We start from the raw sequence: 16,254 nt of genomic DNA, 5'->3' as shown, positions 1-16,254 counted from the left end.
AGTCAATTTCTCTGTTTAATATTATCATTACTATACTTTTGATGTTGAAACAGCCAACACTGAAGTTTCTTCCATGAATTACATCACATAATGTTTACCTCATCGTCAAATGGTTACAGCGCCCTCTTGTGATTTAACACTGTATCCCATGGGCGCAGCCATGTTGTCTTTACCTCGTGTAGGCCCTATAAGGTTCCATACCAGTAAATAGACTGCCATAGACCTCAATGATATTACGTGCACTTCCTAAAATTATTAAAAATAATCACAAAATCTCCAAAGTGTTTGAGACACACATCAAACTGAAGCCTATCTCATCATCTTTCGTTTTGTGTTCAGTTTCTTTTGGTCGGCGGGGGGAGGGGGGGGGTATCTAACGACTTTTGGGGAAATAGTACATCCAAAAATGATCACCCCTAAAAGTAGGCCTGAAGCCCATCGCCATTTTGAAAACGGACGCCTACGCTTCATTGCAAAGTAGAGCCATTTTAGGGCCTAATTTCACCCACATTTTGCCCTTATATGAGCTCGCAGTCCTCTGCAGGGCTTCCATCATTTTTTTAAAAATCGTCAAGTTCACAGCCCTCGAAATTCCGTAATACCAAATAATTTGAGGGCATGCAAACATTCCGTAATATCGGATAATTTGAGGGCATGCAAATCGTAATGTGGCCGGCAAAGGCAATTTTGATTCTATTTCTTGAAACTCGCTTATATTTTCAAAACCATGCAGAAGGCAGACTCCTCTTCTACGATAGTCCCGTTTCAGGCTTGTCCTATTACAAAAAAACGCCCTCTTTCAAATTGACAAGGGATTCACACAACGGGTTTGTTAAAGTTGCGTCAGTTGTGATTTTCCTCCTTTTATTCGAACCCCCCCCCCCCCCACAGCTGATCAGCTCTTAATATTGATCACAATTGTATTTATTATAATAAAGCGCTCTAGACATAACGATAAGATCGTAGTACTTTTACTGTCATAATAGCAAGGTGTACCCGCTCAACAAATAAAACAAAATAGCAATCAATGCAATTAAAACAACGAAATGTAACATAATTGCTCTAAAAACGCAGACAAGCACACTTCAGAGGTATTTAAAGACTTCTATTTCACGATCTGTACTGAGCAAAAAAATGTATAGCAACCAACCAGCAATTTTCAACAAGCGTTTTACGTTTACAACTCTACAATGCCATTTTCTTTAAAATTTAGATAACGCATAAGCATACCTCAAAAAACTTTTTGCCAAGAGCTTACCATCTCTAATTTGTTTTCTACATTGAGGTGCACTAACTATTATAATGCTGTTAATTAAATGGATATTACTACATGTATAACATTACATTTACTTTTCTTTTCGAAACTATTGTACATTTAAACTTTAAACGAGGAGCGTATTAAACAAAGAAAACCTGCTTAAAAGCAGTGCGAAGACGAAATAAAAAAATAAAAATAACGACCGGTGAAACAAAAAGAAGCCAACTGATAGACCAACCTTCTGTAAAAAAATAAATTACATTAAAGATGAGTTTTTATACAGGGTGTATCCAATCAGGTATTCCAAAATTAATGACCTTCATTGAGAAAAGGAATTAATCATAAAATCAGCTTAAAGAATTAATCATCAGCTGTCCATTGATACCTCAAATGGCTCACTGAAATATTAACTGAGTACCACTTATTTCAAAACAAATGCCATGACATCTCGTTTCCCCAATTTGCTGGATATAAGTTGAAAGTTAAGCTGTCCGAAGAATGGGCTGTCGGAGTGACAGTGCGATAAACAGGTGTGTTGAAGATGTGGCTGCATAAAATGGTATGCCGACATCGTAAAGTTGCTCACCGATTACGATTTTTTGGACGTGGTTATAAATCAATGCCCGGTCCCCCCCCCCCAAAAAAAAAAAAAAAAAAAAAAAAAAAAAAACCAAACAAACTAACAAAACAACACAAAGAAAAAAACAAAAACAAAAACAAAACAGAGAAAACGGAGAAATGTTAAGGGAAACAAATAAGTGGCAAGGTCCAAGTTCAATAAAGTGATTCTCCAAAAATGTATTAAAAATCTTGAATAACAACGTTAAGTTCGTTATAGATATGTCTATACTAATACATAAAAATGACCCGTGGTAAGACCGAATATAATAGGCCTATGCTTATTTAAAATACCATGCATTGTAATGAAATTCCATGACACGCTGTAATAAGGTTATCGGGTACATAACAGCACTCCATTTTGTGCATATTACTCTTCTTTTTGTACCCCCAACATGGCGCCGCAATCGGTCAAAAATACGGCCTATTAAGACACAGGAAAACGGTTGACGCAGTTGAACGAACGCTGATGTAGATTGCTCAGTTGTCATCAAACTCGGGCCGGATGACACTCAAATTCTCGTAACGCACTCGGTCAAAAGAAAAATAGGTCTGAAAAGTAAATGAAATGAACAATGTCCTTTATAAGCGTATGTGCATACCCTCGTAGTTAGGGCCTAGCCGGACTTTAACATACCACACGAATAAATAAAGATTGCTTCCAACAAAAATTGTGATACATGTATTAAGTGCAATGTACCTATCTAAACAAAAGGAAAATGTTTTGTTTATTTTCCTCTTGCTAAATATCTAAGAGGATGCGGTGGGCTAGGATAACTTTGATGCGAAATTGATGCTATACTTACATGTTCAATTCTACTGTCATCCGTGCCACTTAGGATATAGACCAGTTCAGAGAAACTTGGTCTGTTGTTCGGATCCTCTTCCCAGCACTTACGCATCAGGGCGTAACTAATTTAAATGAGTCACAGGGAAACCTTATGAGTGAGAATTCTTCTGATTTTCAGATCCTCCTATTAGCACTCGCTTAGGCAGAAATCACGTGAATGAATGTTTTTCAACAACAACATATTTTGTAGCATAAACTAGAAACACATGCAGTGATGTTAAATAGCAGCTAGTCCATTGTTACATATAGCTGCATCTCTCTTTGTCCACAAGACTATACCTTTTCGAAAAGACTTCCAGACTATTTAAGTAGGCCTAGGCCCACCCCATATGCATGCATACTTCTACTCATCAACATGGGCGTCGCCAGGATTTTTTCTAGAGGGGGGCAATTTTTTTTTTGCCAAAAAATGCTTGCATTTCTCAACACATTCTCGATTTATCAGTTTTAGAGGGGTTCAGGGACATTTTGCCCCCCACTCTCATTAAATTTACACCACTTTGTCTTCGAGCCTCTTTGTTTTGTTTTTTTTTCTTCTTTTTTTTTGGTTGCTTTTCCAGGGAGGGGGGGGGGGGGGCAAATGCCCCCCTTGCCCCCCCCCCCTAGCGACGCCCATGCTCATGAAACTGATGTTCGGCATTCACAAAAAAGTATGGCCCACGGAGCATTGTAGCTGGGTCAAATTTGCCGTACGAGCCAGCAGAGGTGCTGACACTCGCTATCTACTGTTCCGACAAGAGGACGTTTCAGAAGGTCTTTTTAAGCATTAATTATATATTTTGGACGAAAACTACCTGTTGATAAAACTGAGCACCTATTAAGTGAACATCTTACCTTTTGTCGTCACAGTTGCTGGGCTTGGGCATACGGTATCCTCCCTTCAGCTTCCTGGCCAGTGACTCGCTCTTGGTGGTCGGGTAGGGGGTTCCCCCTTCACAATGTACGTTAAATATAAATTAGATACAGTGGGAAAAGGGGAAAGGACCACTTGTTTAGTTTTCACACCACTTCAAAGAATCTTGATGGAAATAAAGTTGCCTTAAACGGTTTGATAATGGCAGGACAGATTTCTTTCATTTGAGCAAAAAAAAAAAAGCAGTGTATTTTTAAGCAGAATATGTCTTACCTATTGTGGTTATTTCCCACAAGAGGATGCCAAAAGACCACCTGATGATTAGAACAATTAAGTCAAGAATTCTTTAATTCTGTGACGGGAAATATTTCGCCAAAAAAAATGTAGATTCAGGCCTTCATCACGCATAAAATACTCCAAACGATAAACAAAGTTATTTGTACTTACACATCACTCTTTGTCGTGTACCTCTTATACCTGATTGACTCAATAGCCAACCAGCGGACTGGAACCCGTCTCTATAATTCAAACAAATAATGCATAATATAATAATATTCAAATGCAAATGAAAAGACATGAAAACTAACCTTAAAAAAGTCATGGGTTAAATTTTTGACCAGGAATCATGGTCATATTTGATCTGATCTGTTTTTCGGGTCAAAATCACACTTTTCCGAGTCAAAATGACCAATACAATGACCACGAGTATTGTCATTTTGACCCAGAAGTTTCAGGGCAGAAATAGCCCGGAGTCCTTGTCAAATTAGACTCGGGACTTTGTGTAGATTGTACTTTTTGTCAACTTCTGATGATATGGGGATGTCCCATATAATGTCCTAGCTTACATGCCAAGAAAGAGGTCAAGAAACAAAATCATACATATTTGCAATGTCTCAATCAAAGTCAAATTACAAGAAATGTCACCAACATGTGGGGGTGATGAATACCGAAAAAGAATTGCCTTAACTTTGCCACAAGTGATTTGAAATTTGACTTGAACTCAATGGACTATTTATGGACTTGTGACTTACGAAATTAATATCCCCGCCAAGGAGGTAATGCTTCTATCGATGTTGGTTTGTCAGTTAACAAGATAACTCAAACAGTTCTAGACAGTGGCGTACGCAGGATTTTTTCAAGGGGGGTGTTTCAAAATTGGATGTCGTCATTTATGACGCTAGAAATGTAGATGGTAAATTGTGTTGGCGCCAGAAATAAAAAATAGTATCAGTGGGCTAAACCTTACGCTAAAATAAAAGTCAGGAGTTTGTGTTGTCGCCAGAAATAAAAGAGGGTATATTTGGACGGGTTAAACTCGAAGGGCCGGGAACCCACGACCATCAGTTATTGTTTTGAGCTAAAGCATAGTAAATCGGGGAAAAAAATGTTCTGTGTCTTTAGAGTATGATGAACATATGAGTAAAGGGGTCAATGTGGGCAGTCCCCTCCCTCAACAGCATTTAAACCAAAAAAAAGAAGAAATTCAAGAAAAAAAGTGACACGGGCTGCGGAAGTGCTAGGATCTGTTCTTGTTATTGGCTTAAATCACTCAGCTTCGTCCCCTGGATCTCATGATTCTCATCCGTTGGGAATCTTTGTGTAAACCGCCCCCACCCCTAAGGCCAAACTTCAGATACAGGATACATATGCGCTCTGGTCACAGGGGCGGATTCAGACTGCCATTTGCCGGGGGCCTAGAATTATTGTAATGAAGGGTCCTGGACCTGCGAAGCCCTTACGGCGTGGGGTCCGGGGCCCGCTTAAGGGCCCCGAAAAAAATTGGATTTTAGATGCTCTGTGGTGCAATCTGAGGCGATTCCCGGCCACTTCCACCGTTTAGAAAACGTTTTAAACATCGAAAATTCCATTTAAATTTGTTATTTTCTTTTGTTGTTTATAAAGTTTGTTACGTACTCAAAGTTGAGAACCATGTTCCATCTCCGTATTTTTTCACAATTTTCTATTTTGGAAAGGGATTTATGCCACTTGTAGAGACATTCGCTGCTGAAGGTACAAAATGGTGGGGGCACCGCTAGGGTGAAATTATAGCATAAAGGGAATTTGAATCCCGGGACATACCGTTATTTCGTTTTACCGTTTTGGATTTCCTCAAAAACAAAAACAGTAAACGAATCATCGACCGTTTTGTCGTTTTACAGTGTTATAAAACGACAAGTGGTATTAAGATAAATACGGTTTCTCCGTTTTATAAGTTTAGTAAAATTCATTATAGTATAACGATCAATGATTTTTGTTTTACAGATTACACAAATACAGACTGTTTTTTTATTCCAGTGTCATGGTTAACAGTCCGTGGTGCATTTTGTGGCGGTGGGCAAGGGGGTGGAGGGGGACCATGTTTTACACGAAGAAGTGTTACCTCGGCATAATTAATGCGTGATGTGATTCCTGGCGCGGACCCTGACCCCTTTCTCATGCGATTCAGTCAAGTTGGTGGGGCTTAAAGAGTTCCAAGCAAAATGGCGCTGGGAAACTTCAAGGGAGGACATTACTTTTCACAATGGAAACAGGATGGTAATAGGACGTTTGATGAAGTTGCAGACATTTTGAAGGAAACTGGGGTTCAAGTCGACGCGGCTCTTCAATAGCCAATTCGCAAATTTTGTCGTGAGAACGAAATGTAAGGAGCGGGGCCCAGGCAATGACTCGATCCCAAGGACGCATTAATTAACATTCCGGTGATTTTGTAAAACAACACTCTAAAAATAAAGCAACTAACCGTTTAACGCTTTCTACAATTAAAAACAACAACCAAAAGTATTTTGTGTGTGTGACTTAATACCGTTTGACCGTTTTACAAAACTGTAAAACGAGAAAACGGTCAATGGTTCGTTTACTGTTTTTGTTTTTGAGGAAATCCAAAACAGTAAAACGAAATAACGGTATGTCCCGGGATTAATTTGGCCGGAGGACCAATGCGAGCGCGGAGCGCGAAGCACTTACGGCGTGGGGTCCGGGGCCCGCTTAAGGGCCCCGGGAAATTTTGGATCGTAGATGCTCTGTGGTGCAATCTGAGGCGTTTCCTGGCCACTTTCCCCTGTTTTTTTTAGCAGAAGTTTTTTAAATTATGAGGGGATATTTTGTTTCATTTGTTTCAAATACATATAGGCCTATATACTCTTGCTCTTAGTGTCTTCTGTATTCAAAGCTTAAAGTTGAGAACATGCACAGAATTTGTAATTGTTCCGCGCTCGGTCACATAACTCTCTTTTTCCTCCATATTTTTACATGGCAAAGGGGGGTGTTTAACAGCCAAAACACCCCCCCTGCGTACGCGCCTGGTTCTAGATGTCATTTTATGAACCTATTTTTATGGGTGGTCCTTGATACAGGTACGAGTCCATAAGATTGTGGAATTGATCGAAATCTGAGTCTTGTTTCAGGAGTTCTTTAAAGGATTCCTCACCATTTTGTATGTGCGACTACATGTATATGCTATGTGAAGAGACCATGAAATTGGGACACGTGTTTAGGTCACCAGCGTGCAGTCTATGGTTGCAGACCAGTAAATAAATGTCCATAGACCCCACTGATAAATGCCCCCACTTCAGAAATTAGGGGAAAAATACTCACAACTCTCTGCGGTATTCAAGACATACATCAAATTAAAGCTTATTTCATCATCTTTCATTTTCTGTTCAATTTTCTGGGGAATCACACATTAGTTTTGAGAGAAAATTCCATCCAAAGATAATCACCCCTAAAAACAGTCCTGAAGCCCGTCACCTACGCTCCATTGCAAAATAGAGCCATTATAGGGCCTAATCATCATCATCCACATTTCACAGAAATGCCGGCTCGCATTCCTCTGCACGGCTTCCAACCTTCTTTTGTTTTTTTACAAATCATCAAGTTCACGGCCTTCACAATGATCTAATATTGAAAAATTTGAGGGCATGCAAATCTTGATTTGGCCGGCGTAGGCAATTTCGGACCGATTTACTGGTCTGCACCCTATAAAGAAGCGAGGTTGTGAAAAATTCCCCCAAACCATGCACGTGTACGGCATGAGGGAGGATGGATAGCCCATATTTGATTAAAACATTGTGAGAAAAAAACCTCTTGAGTTCTACATCTGGACTAAAAACAGGCACTCTGTTTGCGGCTGCGTTGCTCTAGGGCGCCCCCAACGGGACTTAATTGACCTCCAGCTCCTTACAACCCCAAATCACCCCCCCCTTTTTTGTTGCTCGAAATTGCTGTGATCGGATGACAGTCTATCGGCCCTTTTAGATTTGGGAGCATTTGCTGCAGAACCGACATTGGTGACCCCTTTTTTGAAACACCCCCCCCCCCCACGCCAGGTCACGCCCCCTGAAAAAAAATGTCGTGAAATATACACGCATGCGCACCGCCTACGGTTGACACCGCCATGTTAGCACTACAGGCTGCAGACCAGTAAATAAATGCCCATAGACCCAACCTCGTGCCCCGTGGGTACGATCTTGCTGCGCCATGTTGTTTCCCATCATGCCTCGCTATCGTAACCCCTGGAATTGTGTAATTTAAATATACCAAAATACGGTACATTATAATTAGGGCTGCAGTTTATCCGTTTTACGTGCCGACGCCATCTTTAAAATGTTAAAAGTTGTGATTTTGAAGAATCAATCCTTTCAAACACAACGTTTGGACGTTGTGTTAATTAGCAAAGATTTGTATTAAATCTAAGTACACCTTTCGTTCCTTTACAACCACAGATACAGGTTTTTTTTTGCGAAAAACGCGGCTGACATAATCCATATCGTACAGGCTTCGCGACTTTTGAATCATATTTTTTTTTTCGTACGTGACGTTACGTGCAAAGCTAAGCACGCGAGCGCGAGCGCATTATGGGCGCGCCCGGCGTGCAATCTTCGAAATACCCGCGCAGTACGCTGTGAATAGCCATTAAGTGTCATTTACGTCATCATCACAGCAAAGGGTTAGTAAAAGGAACGAGCACGCGCACCTGGGGCGTTTTCGAATCCCTGTTCTTGACAACACTCGGGTTAACCCGACACGAGAACAGCGGTCTCGAACGTGACGAACAGACCCGAGAGGGCGTTCGCGGATCGATTTTTTCACTCCCCGGTTGATGGAGGGTTCGGCGAGGTGCAGCTTGAACAAAATGGCGGACTGTGCAGATTCAAAAGTTGTTTTGTGGTTTTTTTTGTTTTGCTAATACCCTAATGATTGGAATAAGAATACCATTATAGTGAAGGTCTGCAATTTTGGTCTGTTTCACATTCATCTTCAGAGTCGTCCTCGTTCATTTGGAATAGGCCTAAGTACAAATTCAGACGATTGTCGGCCATTTTGCATTGCTTTATATCGATGCGACACGCACCCGCGCGTTCGTAACAACCAGCTCGAGAACACGTTCTCGTGTTACACGCGTGTTGTCAAGAACAGGGATTCGAAAACTCCCCCAGAGTCGAGGCTGCCATAGACCCCAATGATAAATGCCCCCACTTCAGAATAGGGACAAATACTCACAACTCTCTGAGGTATTCAAGACGTACATCAAAGTAAAGCTTATTTCATCATCCTTCATTTTCTGTTCAATTTTCTGGGGGTTAACAATGACTTTTGGGAGAAATAACCATCCAAAGATGATCAGCCCTAAAAGCAGTCCTTAAGCCCATCGCCAATTTGAAAATGGACGCCTACGCTCCATTGCAAAATAAAGCCATTTTAGGACGTAATCATCATCCACATTTCACAGTTCTACGGGCTCGCAGTCCGCTGTATGGCTTCCAACCTTGTTTTGTTTAAATTTTTTACAAATGATCAAGTTCACGGCCTTCACAATGCTCTAATACTGAAGAAATTTCGGATCGATTTACTTGTCTGCATCCCTATGTGCTCAAGCGCACACAACACTGAAATCAACAGGTCAATGGACTCAACCATTTGATACTATGCGTGAGTGGGGAATGTGCAATCACATATGCAAGTCCAGTGGATTTGGATGTACATGTATTTCTAAGGTGATTTTGTGGAGGTTTGCGCTTTCTGATTGCTTTCTAGTTGAATTGTTATTCACTAGTACCTGTCTTACTTGTGTCTGACTGCCAATATGAGCTTTGCAAAATACTTTCAGCATCGTATGAACCTCTCTAAAACTGAAATACGAACTTGGTATATATGTCTGGAGTTTAGTTTAAAACAATTACCTTTGATGTTTGGACGTAGATATCCTCCCCTCTGGACAGTCCAAAGTCTGAAACCTTAGCTGTCAGCCCTTCAGATAGTAGGATGTTCCTCGCAGCCAAATCTCGGTGGATCACCTTTAAGATCAAAGAACACAATAACAATACCTCTGAATCCATTGTGGAACTGCTAAATGAGGACAGAGCCTTCATTGCTGCACGTAAAGTCCAAGGTCAAATTTTGATTAAATTTCAGGTCAGATTTGACCTAAAGCTGGGTAGAATTGAAACACGCCATATCTCTGTGTTACTCTTCGGGTTCATTTGATCCAGAATAATGTCATTGTGACGAAACAATCGTCATTTTGACCACATTACTTTTAGTATACGTATTTTTTTTTTATTTGAACCAGGAGCGTGTCAGGTGTAATCTGACCCCCGGATTCCGGATGTAGATTCTTGAATCTACACCGGGACTTTTAATAGTGTAGGTTAGCATTTTGATCCGGAATGTGATCAATAGAAGTGTAGTTTTGGACCATGAATAGTATCAATCCAAATATTACTCGGACTTATTGTCAAATCCAAACAGGGTTTCAGTAGAGTGTAAATATGAAAACTTAGCCTTTCATAATCAATAACTGAAAAAAAATGCAAATATGTGACGGGTCCTTACCCCCGCTTTAGCAAGGTGCTCCATTCCCTTGGCAACATCCAGAGCAAACTTGACCAGCTGATCGGAAGACAAGGCATCCTCGTCTGAGTCTGACTGTGAGCGAGCCGTCCGCAGGTAGCTGCGCAGATCACCGCGGGGAAGATACTCCAACGCGACGTACAACACCTCTGGTTAAGAAACAGTGTGGTTTCCGGAGTCAAGGTCACACGCTTTTTTCACATGTTTATGTAAACACGTCATAGAAAGCAACTCGTTCATCTTTGTTCGACTTGATCAAAAAGCACACTACCAAACTGAACTAAATATACATTGTCTTAATCTCAAATGTAACTTTGTCTTTTATTTACGGGTCTGTTTTCGTTGTTATTCAGTCAGTCATTATCAATAAATGTTTACTATAAACCGAATACAGACGTCGATGCTGACATGCGCCAAGCAGCGAGACGACATTAGGATGGTGGCCGAAAGAGGTCATCGTGCGAAGTTCATCGATGAAATCATCTTTCTCACTCACCGATGCGTGGCCTGTTTGAGAAACACAATGTTTAACATTATAAAGGTATATAGCTGTCAACTTAGTATCACAAAGTTGCCGTGTATATTCGAACTGTGATTAGAACAGACCAACCCATTAGGCCACGCCCACTGCGCACGTGGACAAGAAGACGTGCGCCCCACTGAATGCCACATTGATAATGGACATGAATGACATGCCCCCATTTCCATCACACGCGCATGTATCCATGTCAGACACAAATGCACGGATGTGATTGGTTAAAACGCCTTTGAGCGGGGCTTAATTGTCTGTGTATTGCCGTTAGACCTTTGTAAGGTATATAATAACCTCACATGATAAGTAGTTATAGGTTACCTTTGAGCATCTTGATGGCAGCCCTTGTTAGTTCTCCATCTTTCATCACAGCACCTGATCGTACCTCACCAAAGTTCCCGCTGCCGAGGACTCGCTCGTCCATGATGAGGTCGCAGCGAGGCACCTTCCACCCCTCAGCCCAGGGTGGTAGGTTGTCATCATCATCGCTTTCAGGTAGCATTGGTGTTTCCTCCTGTGGTGGTATAGTGTCATCATACTCCACCTGCGGAGAACTTGTGTCTTCGTATTGGTGTGCAACCTGCTGTGAAATTTTGTATTCGTACTTGTGTGAATCTTGTGGTGAAATCCTTATGTCGTATTTGTGTGGATCTTGTGGTTCAATTCTGTCCTCATATTTCACTTCCGGTGAGCTGCCGACCTCAGACTGACCTGGTTGTCCTAAAGCATCCTGGTCCAAAGCAACATCCTTGAAAAAAAGAGACACAAAAAGACAACATATTTAATATTTGATACAAACATATCTATGTTTTTCCCTTGATCAATTTCATCTGCAAACTAGCCAAGCCTCCCTCGTTTTCAATGAATTTAAAGCCATTCTGAAAAGCTTATGGAATTCAAGAAAATAGAAGAAATACTTGTCAAGTCTCAAGCATTTGAATAGTTTGCACTTTTTTGTCACTAGACTTTTTTAGGCTGTTTACATAAAAATTGGTTTATTTTGAAGTACCTGGGTTTATCGTTTCGGGTTTTGCGGTAACACCATGTGGTAATAACTACTGCTTAGAAGATATTAGTTCTGAGAAGAACTTGTCCTGCTTATTATCAACTTGCTAAGTAGTTGTTTTGTTCTGTTTAGAACAGTCCTGCTGTAAGTTCTAAAAGAACTTGTCTTTGGTCTCAACGTTTCGACTAGCCTGCTCTAGTCATCGTCAGGAGACTGTTGAGACCAAAGACAAGTTCTTTTAGAACTTACAGCAGGACTGTTCTAAACAGAACAAAAAAACTACTTAGCAAGTTGATAATAAGCAGGACAAGTTCTTCTCAGAACTAATATCTTCTAAGCAGTAGTTATTACCACATGGTGTTACCGCAAAACCCGAAACGATACCGATACCCCACCATGCAAAGCCTCAAATCTTATACCTGGGTTTAATTTGAAATTCGTTGTTTTGCTTTCGTTTGATGACATGTATAATTGAATTTAAACATGTCTAAGATGTCTATATATACTTAAGGCCTGACCTTTCGTATTTTTCTTATGCATGCAACTTTCATTTTCCTATCGTTATATAAATAATAAACCTGTTTAAAATTATCGCGTGACAATTTCAATGAAATTCCTTCACACTTGAATTTCCCTTTTCATGTTTCATTTTCTTTCTGTCGTAAATATTTCCATTTGTATTTATTATAAAAATCAGCCAAATAAACAAAGGCTCACCATTTCGACAGCCGATCGCGCGTCACGTTTGATCTGCACACTACGCTGTGCCCTGCGTTTCCTTCTAAACTTGACAAACATCACGATTGCCATGACAACCAATGGGCTTAGAACACTGACCACAGTTACTATGGCGATAGGCACTCCATTTGCACCTTTGACGAGAGCATCTTTTTTAAATGAATAACGAACAGGTTATTTGTTTACATGAGAATGTTTCACACATTTTCAAGACAAATCAATGTTTTCTTTTGCTGACACACTCAAAGAAAGCCTCGGATCAGATTTGATCCGGAACCCGGGTCAAATTTGACCTGACATGTTAAAGGGTAATTTTTTTGCTGGTCAAATTGACATTTAAAAAAAAAAATGTTTTTGGCTGTTGAATAATGATTCAGAACGCGTCATTAATACTCAACAAGTGTCATTTGACCCTGAAAAGTATCCAGTCAAATGTGACGCGAATTCTGGTTCAGTTCTTACCCCGGATCCTTTAAGAATGAGAATTACACCTGGACAAGGAAAATGTATCACATGACTTTTACGGACTAGGTCATGCATCAGAATCATAAGCTTTCCAAATATTTAAGGTATAATTTTTTGTTCATCATTTTACTGTGCTATAAAGCATCGTTATGAAACATCTTTCCAAATAAAAATCGAATGTTTCCCTTTCCAAACTTTCAGAATAGAATTAAAGTGAAGATGGACTATATCAAAACATATATGATGAAGCAAAACAGTAAATTTATTTGAAAAAAGTTTGTCTTTGCAATAAAAATAGAAAAACTAAAATGAAAGGTAGTTTGGACGGTAAGGTTGTATCACATTTTTTGCTTTCCCTTCAGTTCTGTCATAAACAGGTAGATGAGTCATGCAATTGTTAGGGAAAATTAAAAGACCTAACTCAAGATCGAAAGAGATACTCTCTGGCAAAGCATGTTTTATTTATCTTTCTCCGTGATAATATTTTCATATAGTGTCCATAATTTTGTAATCTCAGGCAAGGGAATCGGTGTCCCAAATACACCGCGTGAACTCTGTGCGCATTTTGCTATTGGATACCCAAAAGTAAACGACCATAGCAAAATCTCTGAACTTCATGAAGCGTTAAGATCGTTTACACTTCAGTTTAATGAGTCCCTTGAATCCACACTAATATCACACATTGAAGTTGTATCGTAGCATGAAAAAAACAAAAACATGATGCCCATTTTGGTGACAGAAATTTGTTTTAAGGTGAATAAAGTAACATATAACAAGAGAATTGATCTCAGGGAAAACCCAATAATATAACATTTTGAGGCCTGTGCCTAAGGTGAAATCACTGTCGGATACATATCAGAACATATGTTATGAGGTAAAACAGTAAATTTCTATATCAGAACGTATATTATGAAGAAAAACAGTAAATTCAGTTGAATAAAGTTTGTCTTTGCAACAAAAATAGAAAAAATAAAATGAAAGGTAGTTTGAACTTTATGGTTGTATCACATATTTTGCTTTCTCTTCAGTTGTGTCATAAACAAGAAGATAAGTCATGCAATTGTCAGGTAAAATCAAAAGACCTTACTAAAGATCGAAAGAGATACCCTCTGGCAAAGCATGCTTTATTTATCTTTCTCCGTGATAATATTTTCATAGTGTTCATAATAGTGTAATATAAAGGCAAGGAATGGGTGTCCAATATACATGGCGTGAACTCTGTGCACATTTTGTTATTGAATACCAAATGTAAACGACCATAGATAATCTGTGAACTTCATGAAGCGTTAAGATCATCTACACTTCAGTTTAATGAGTCCCTTGAATCCACACTAATACACACATTGAAGTTGTATCGTAGCATGAAAAAAAAAACATGATGCCCATTTTGGTGACAGAAATTTGTTTTAAGGTGAATAAAGTAACATATAACAAGAGAATTGATCTCAGGGAAAATCCAATAATATAACATTTTGAGGCCTGTGCCTAAGGTGAAATCACTGTCGGGTACAAAGAGGACTCTAGGCTAGCTCCCTGGGACCAGCAAACAAATACAATACTTACCTGCACAAGACGTTATCACCACTGTGACATTCAGTGACTGTTCACTGCTCCTTGTAAGGCACGTTAGGTTACGTTCTCGAATCTCGTTGCCAGGGTTTGTCACGATGTGCCAGCTGCTCACGTTGACCAGCCCTGCTCCGGTTCGTATCCGGCGTTTAGACGTGATCGTCTGATTGCCAAGCATCCACGTGAAGTTCCAGTCCCCAGGTCTGGCGTCTTGAATCCTGCACTCAAATTGCCGCGTGGTGCCGGACTGGACGCAGACGGGGCCATACTCGGGATCGTCCAGCACAGCTCCGGTGGAGGGATCCAGCAGATGCAGCGTGGCATCTAGTCGTTCAAGCGAAGAGTTGTCTAATCGGGGAGGGATCATCGAAGGTGGATCAAAATAAAGGAAACACACACAATAAAAGACCTGTTATGCATGCTATGAAGGCGGTTAGGATACATTTAAATTTAATGATGATTAAGCGCAGTTAAATCAGGTTTATGGAGGCGCGGACACCTCGATATTTTTTGAGAAGATCCTTTATGTGGTTGTTTACGATTATTTCACACGCTGAACGTTTGAATAACTGGCGGTAATTGGTGGAAAGTTCTTCCGTGTACATGTAAATAGCACGCAATAGTTTGGCGTCGCGTCATTCTCGATTCCACCTCTGACCTGAGAAAAGGCAAATGTTTTGCCCATGAAATTTAAGGTGATTTTACACAAATCTACAACCGTCCTGCTGTATTCTGTGATGTTTTTCTCCCCTGTGGTTCATCTTGGCTTGAATAGCGCCAAGATTGGTGGAATTCGAGGTGAGGAATTTCCAATAACAGCCCGTATTTTGGGGCATTTTTTTGTTCAGTGCCAATGTGCTGTTTCCGTATTGAATTTACGTTTGCTTCGGCCGGGCCGCCAACCGGCTGGCTAGTTGAAACACGGCCCAGCACAAGACTCGTTTTGAACTACGTGCTGACATGAAACTCTGCCCATGGCTGTAGGCCTCTTAAACATTGCTCTTATACAGTTATAGGCCTAATATAATTATTGGTCTATGTTTGGTGTTTTATTTATTATTCATTCAAAGGCGATAGGCATGTAGGCCTAGCCTGTACGGAACCACAAGCAAAATTACAATCGAATATGCCGACTGAGTAGCGTAGCAGCCTACTCCGAATCACACTTGACATGCATGGTTGTATTTTTGTACATGAAGGGCAACAACTAAGGCCTACGTTTTTGCACTGCATTCACAAATATTTCACAAATGAGACTCCTGGGCGTGTCGCTTGGTTCGACTGTAAATAATGGCGGTTGCGGTTCCACATTCATGTGGTCATGTTTTTCACAGCAACTTGTTCAGCGTTCTTTTATGTTTATTCATTTGAGGCCTGCCTACAGTGAGGCCCCTTTTCAGTTCTTTCATTTGTAGGAGTAAAGCAATAAACCTTTTCTGGTCACTCCGCAATAGATTCGCCAGCCAAATCTTAATGATGTGCGTTGGTTTCTCAAACAAAAACAAAATATACTGCG

General features: G+C 40.3%; 1 protein-coding gene across 1 annotated transcript in view; it reads right to left on the bottom strand.

Annotated features, from left to right (window-relative positions):
- Nucleotides 1-16,254, bottom strand: part of LOC119732235 (hepatocyte growth factor receptor-like) — a 33,913-nt gene that overhangs the window by 4,095 nt on the left and 13,564 nt on the right. The window contains exons 3-9 of the mRNA XM_038205677.1: nt 14,733-15,086; nt 12,684-12,853; nt 11,282-11,708; nt 10,825-10,935; nt 10,411-10,577; nt 9,759-9,872; nt 4,027-4,097 (exon numbers count right to left, since the gene is read on the bottom strand). Of these exons, the coding sequence (XP_038061605.1) occupies nt 4,027-4,097; nt 9,759-9,872; nt 10,411-10,577; nt 10,825-10,935; nt 11,282-11,708; nt 12,684-12,853; nt 14,733-15,086 (1,414 nt within the window). The remainder of the gene's footprint in view (nt 1-4,026; nt 4,098-9,758; nt 9,873-10,410; nt 10,578-10,824; nt 10,936-11,281; nt 11,709-12,683; nt 12,854-14,732; nt 15,087-16,254) is intronic.

Source organism: Patiria miniata, unplaced genomic scaffold, assembly GCF_015706575.1.
Source record: "Patiria miniata isolate m_02_andy unplaced genomic scaffold, ASM1570657v1 HiC_scaffold_1, whole genome shotgun sequence".
Classification (NCBI taxonomy): Eukaryota; Metazoa; Echinodermata; class Asteroidea; order Valvatida; family Asterinidae; genus Patiria; species Patiria miniata.
The sequence above is the reverse complement of the archived record's forward strand: the minus strand, read 5'-3'. Positions and strand labels throughout refer to the sequence as shown.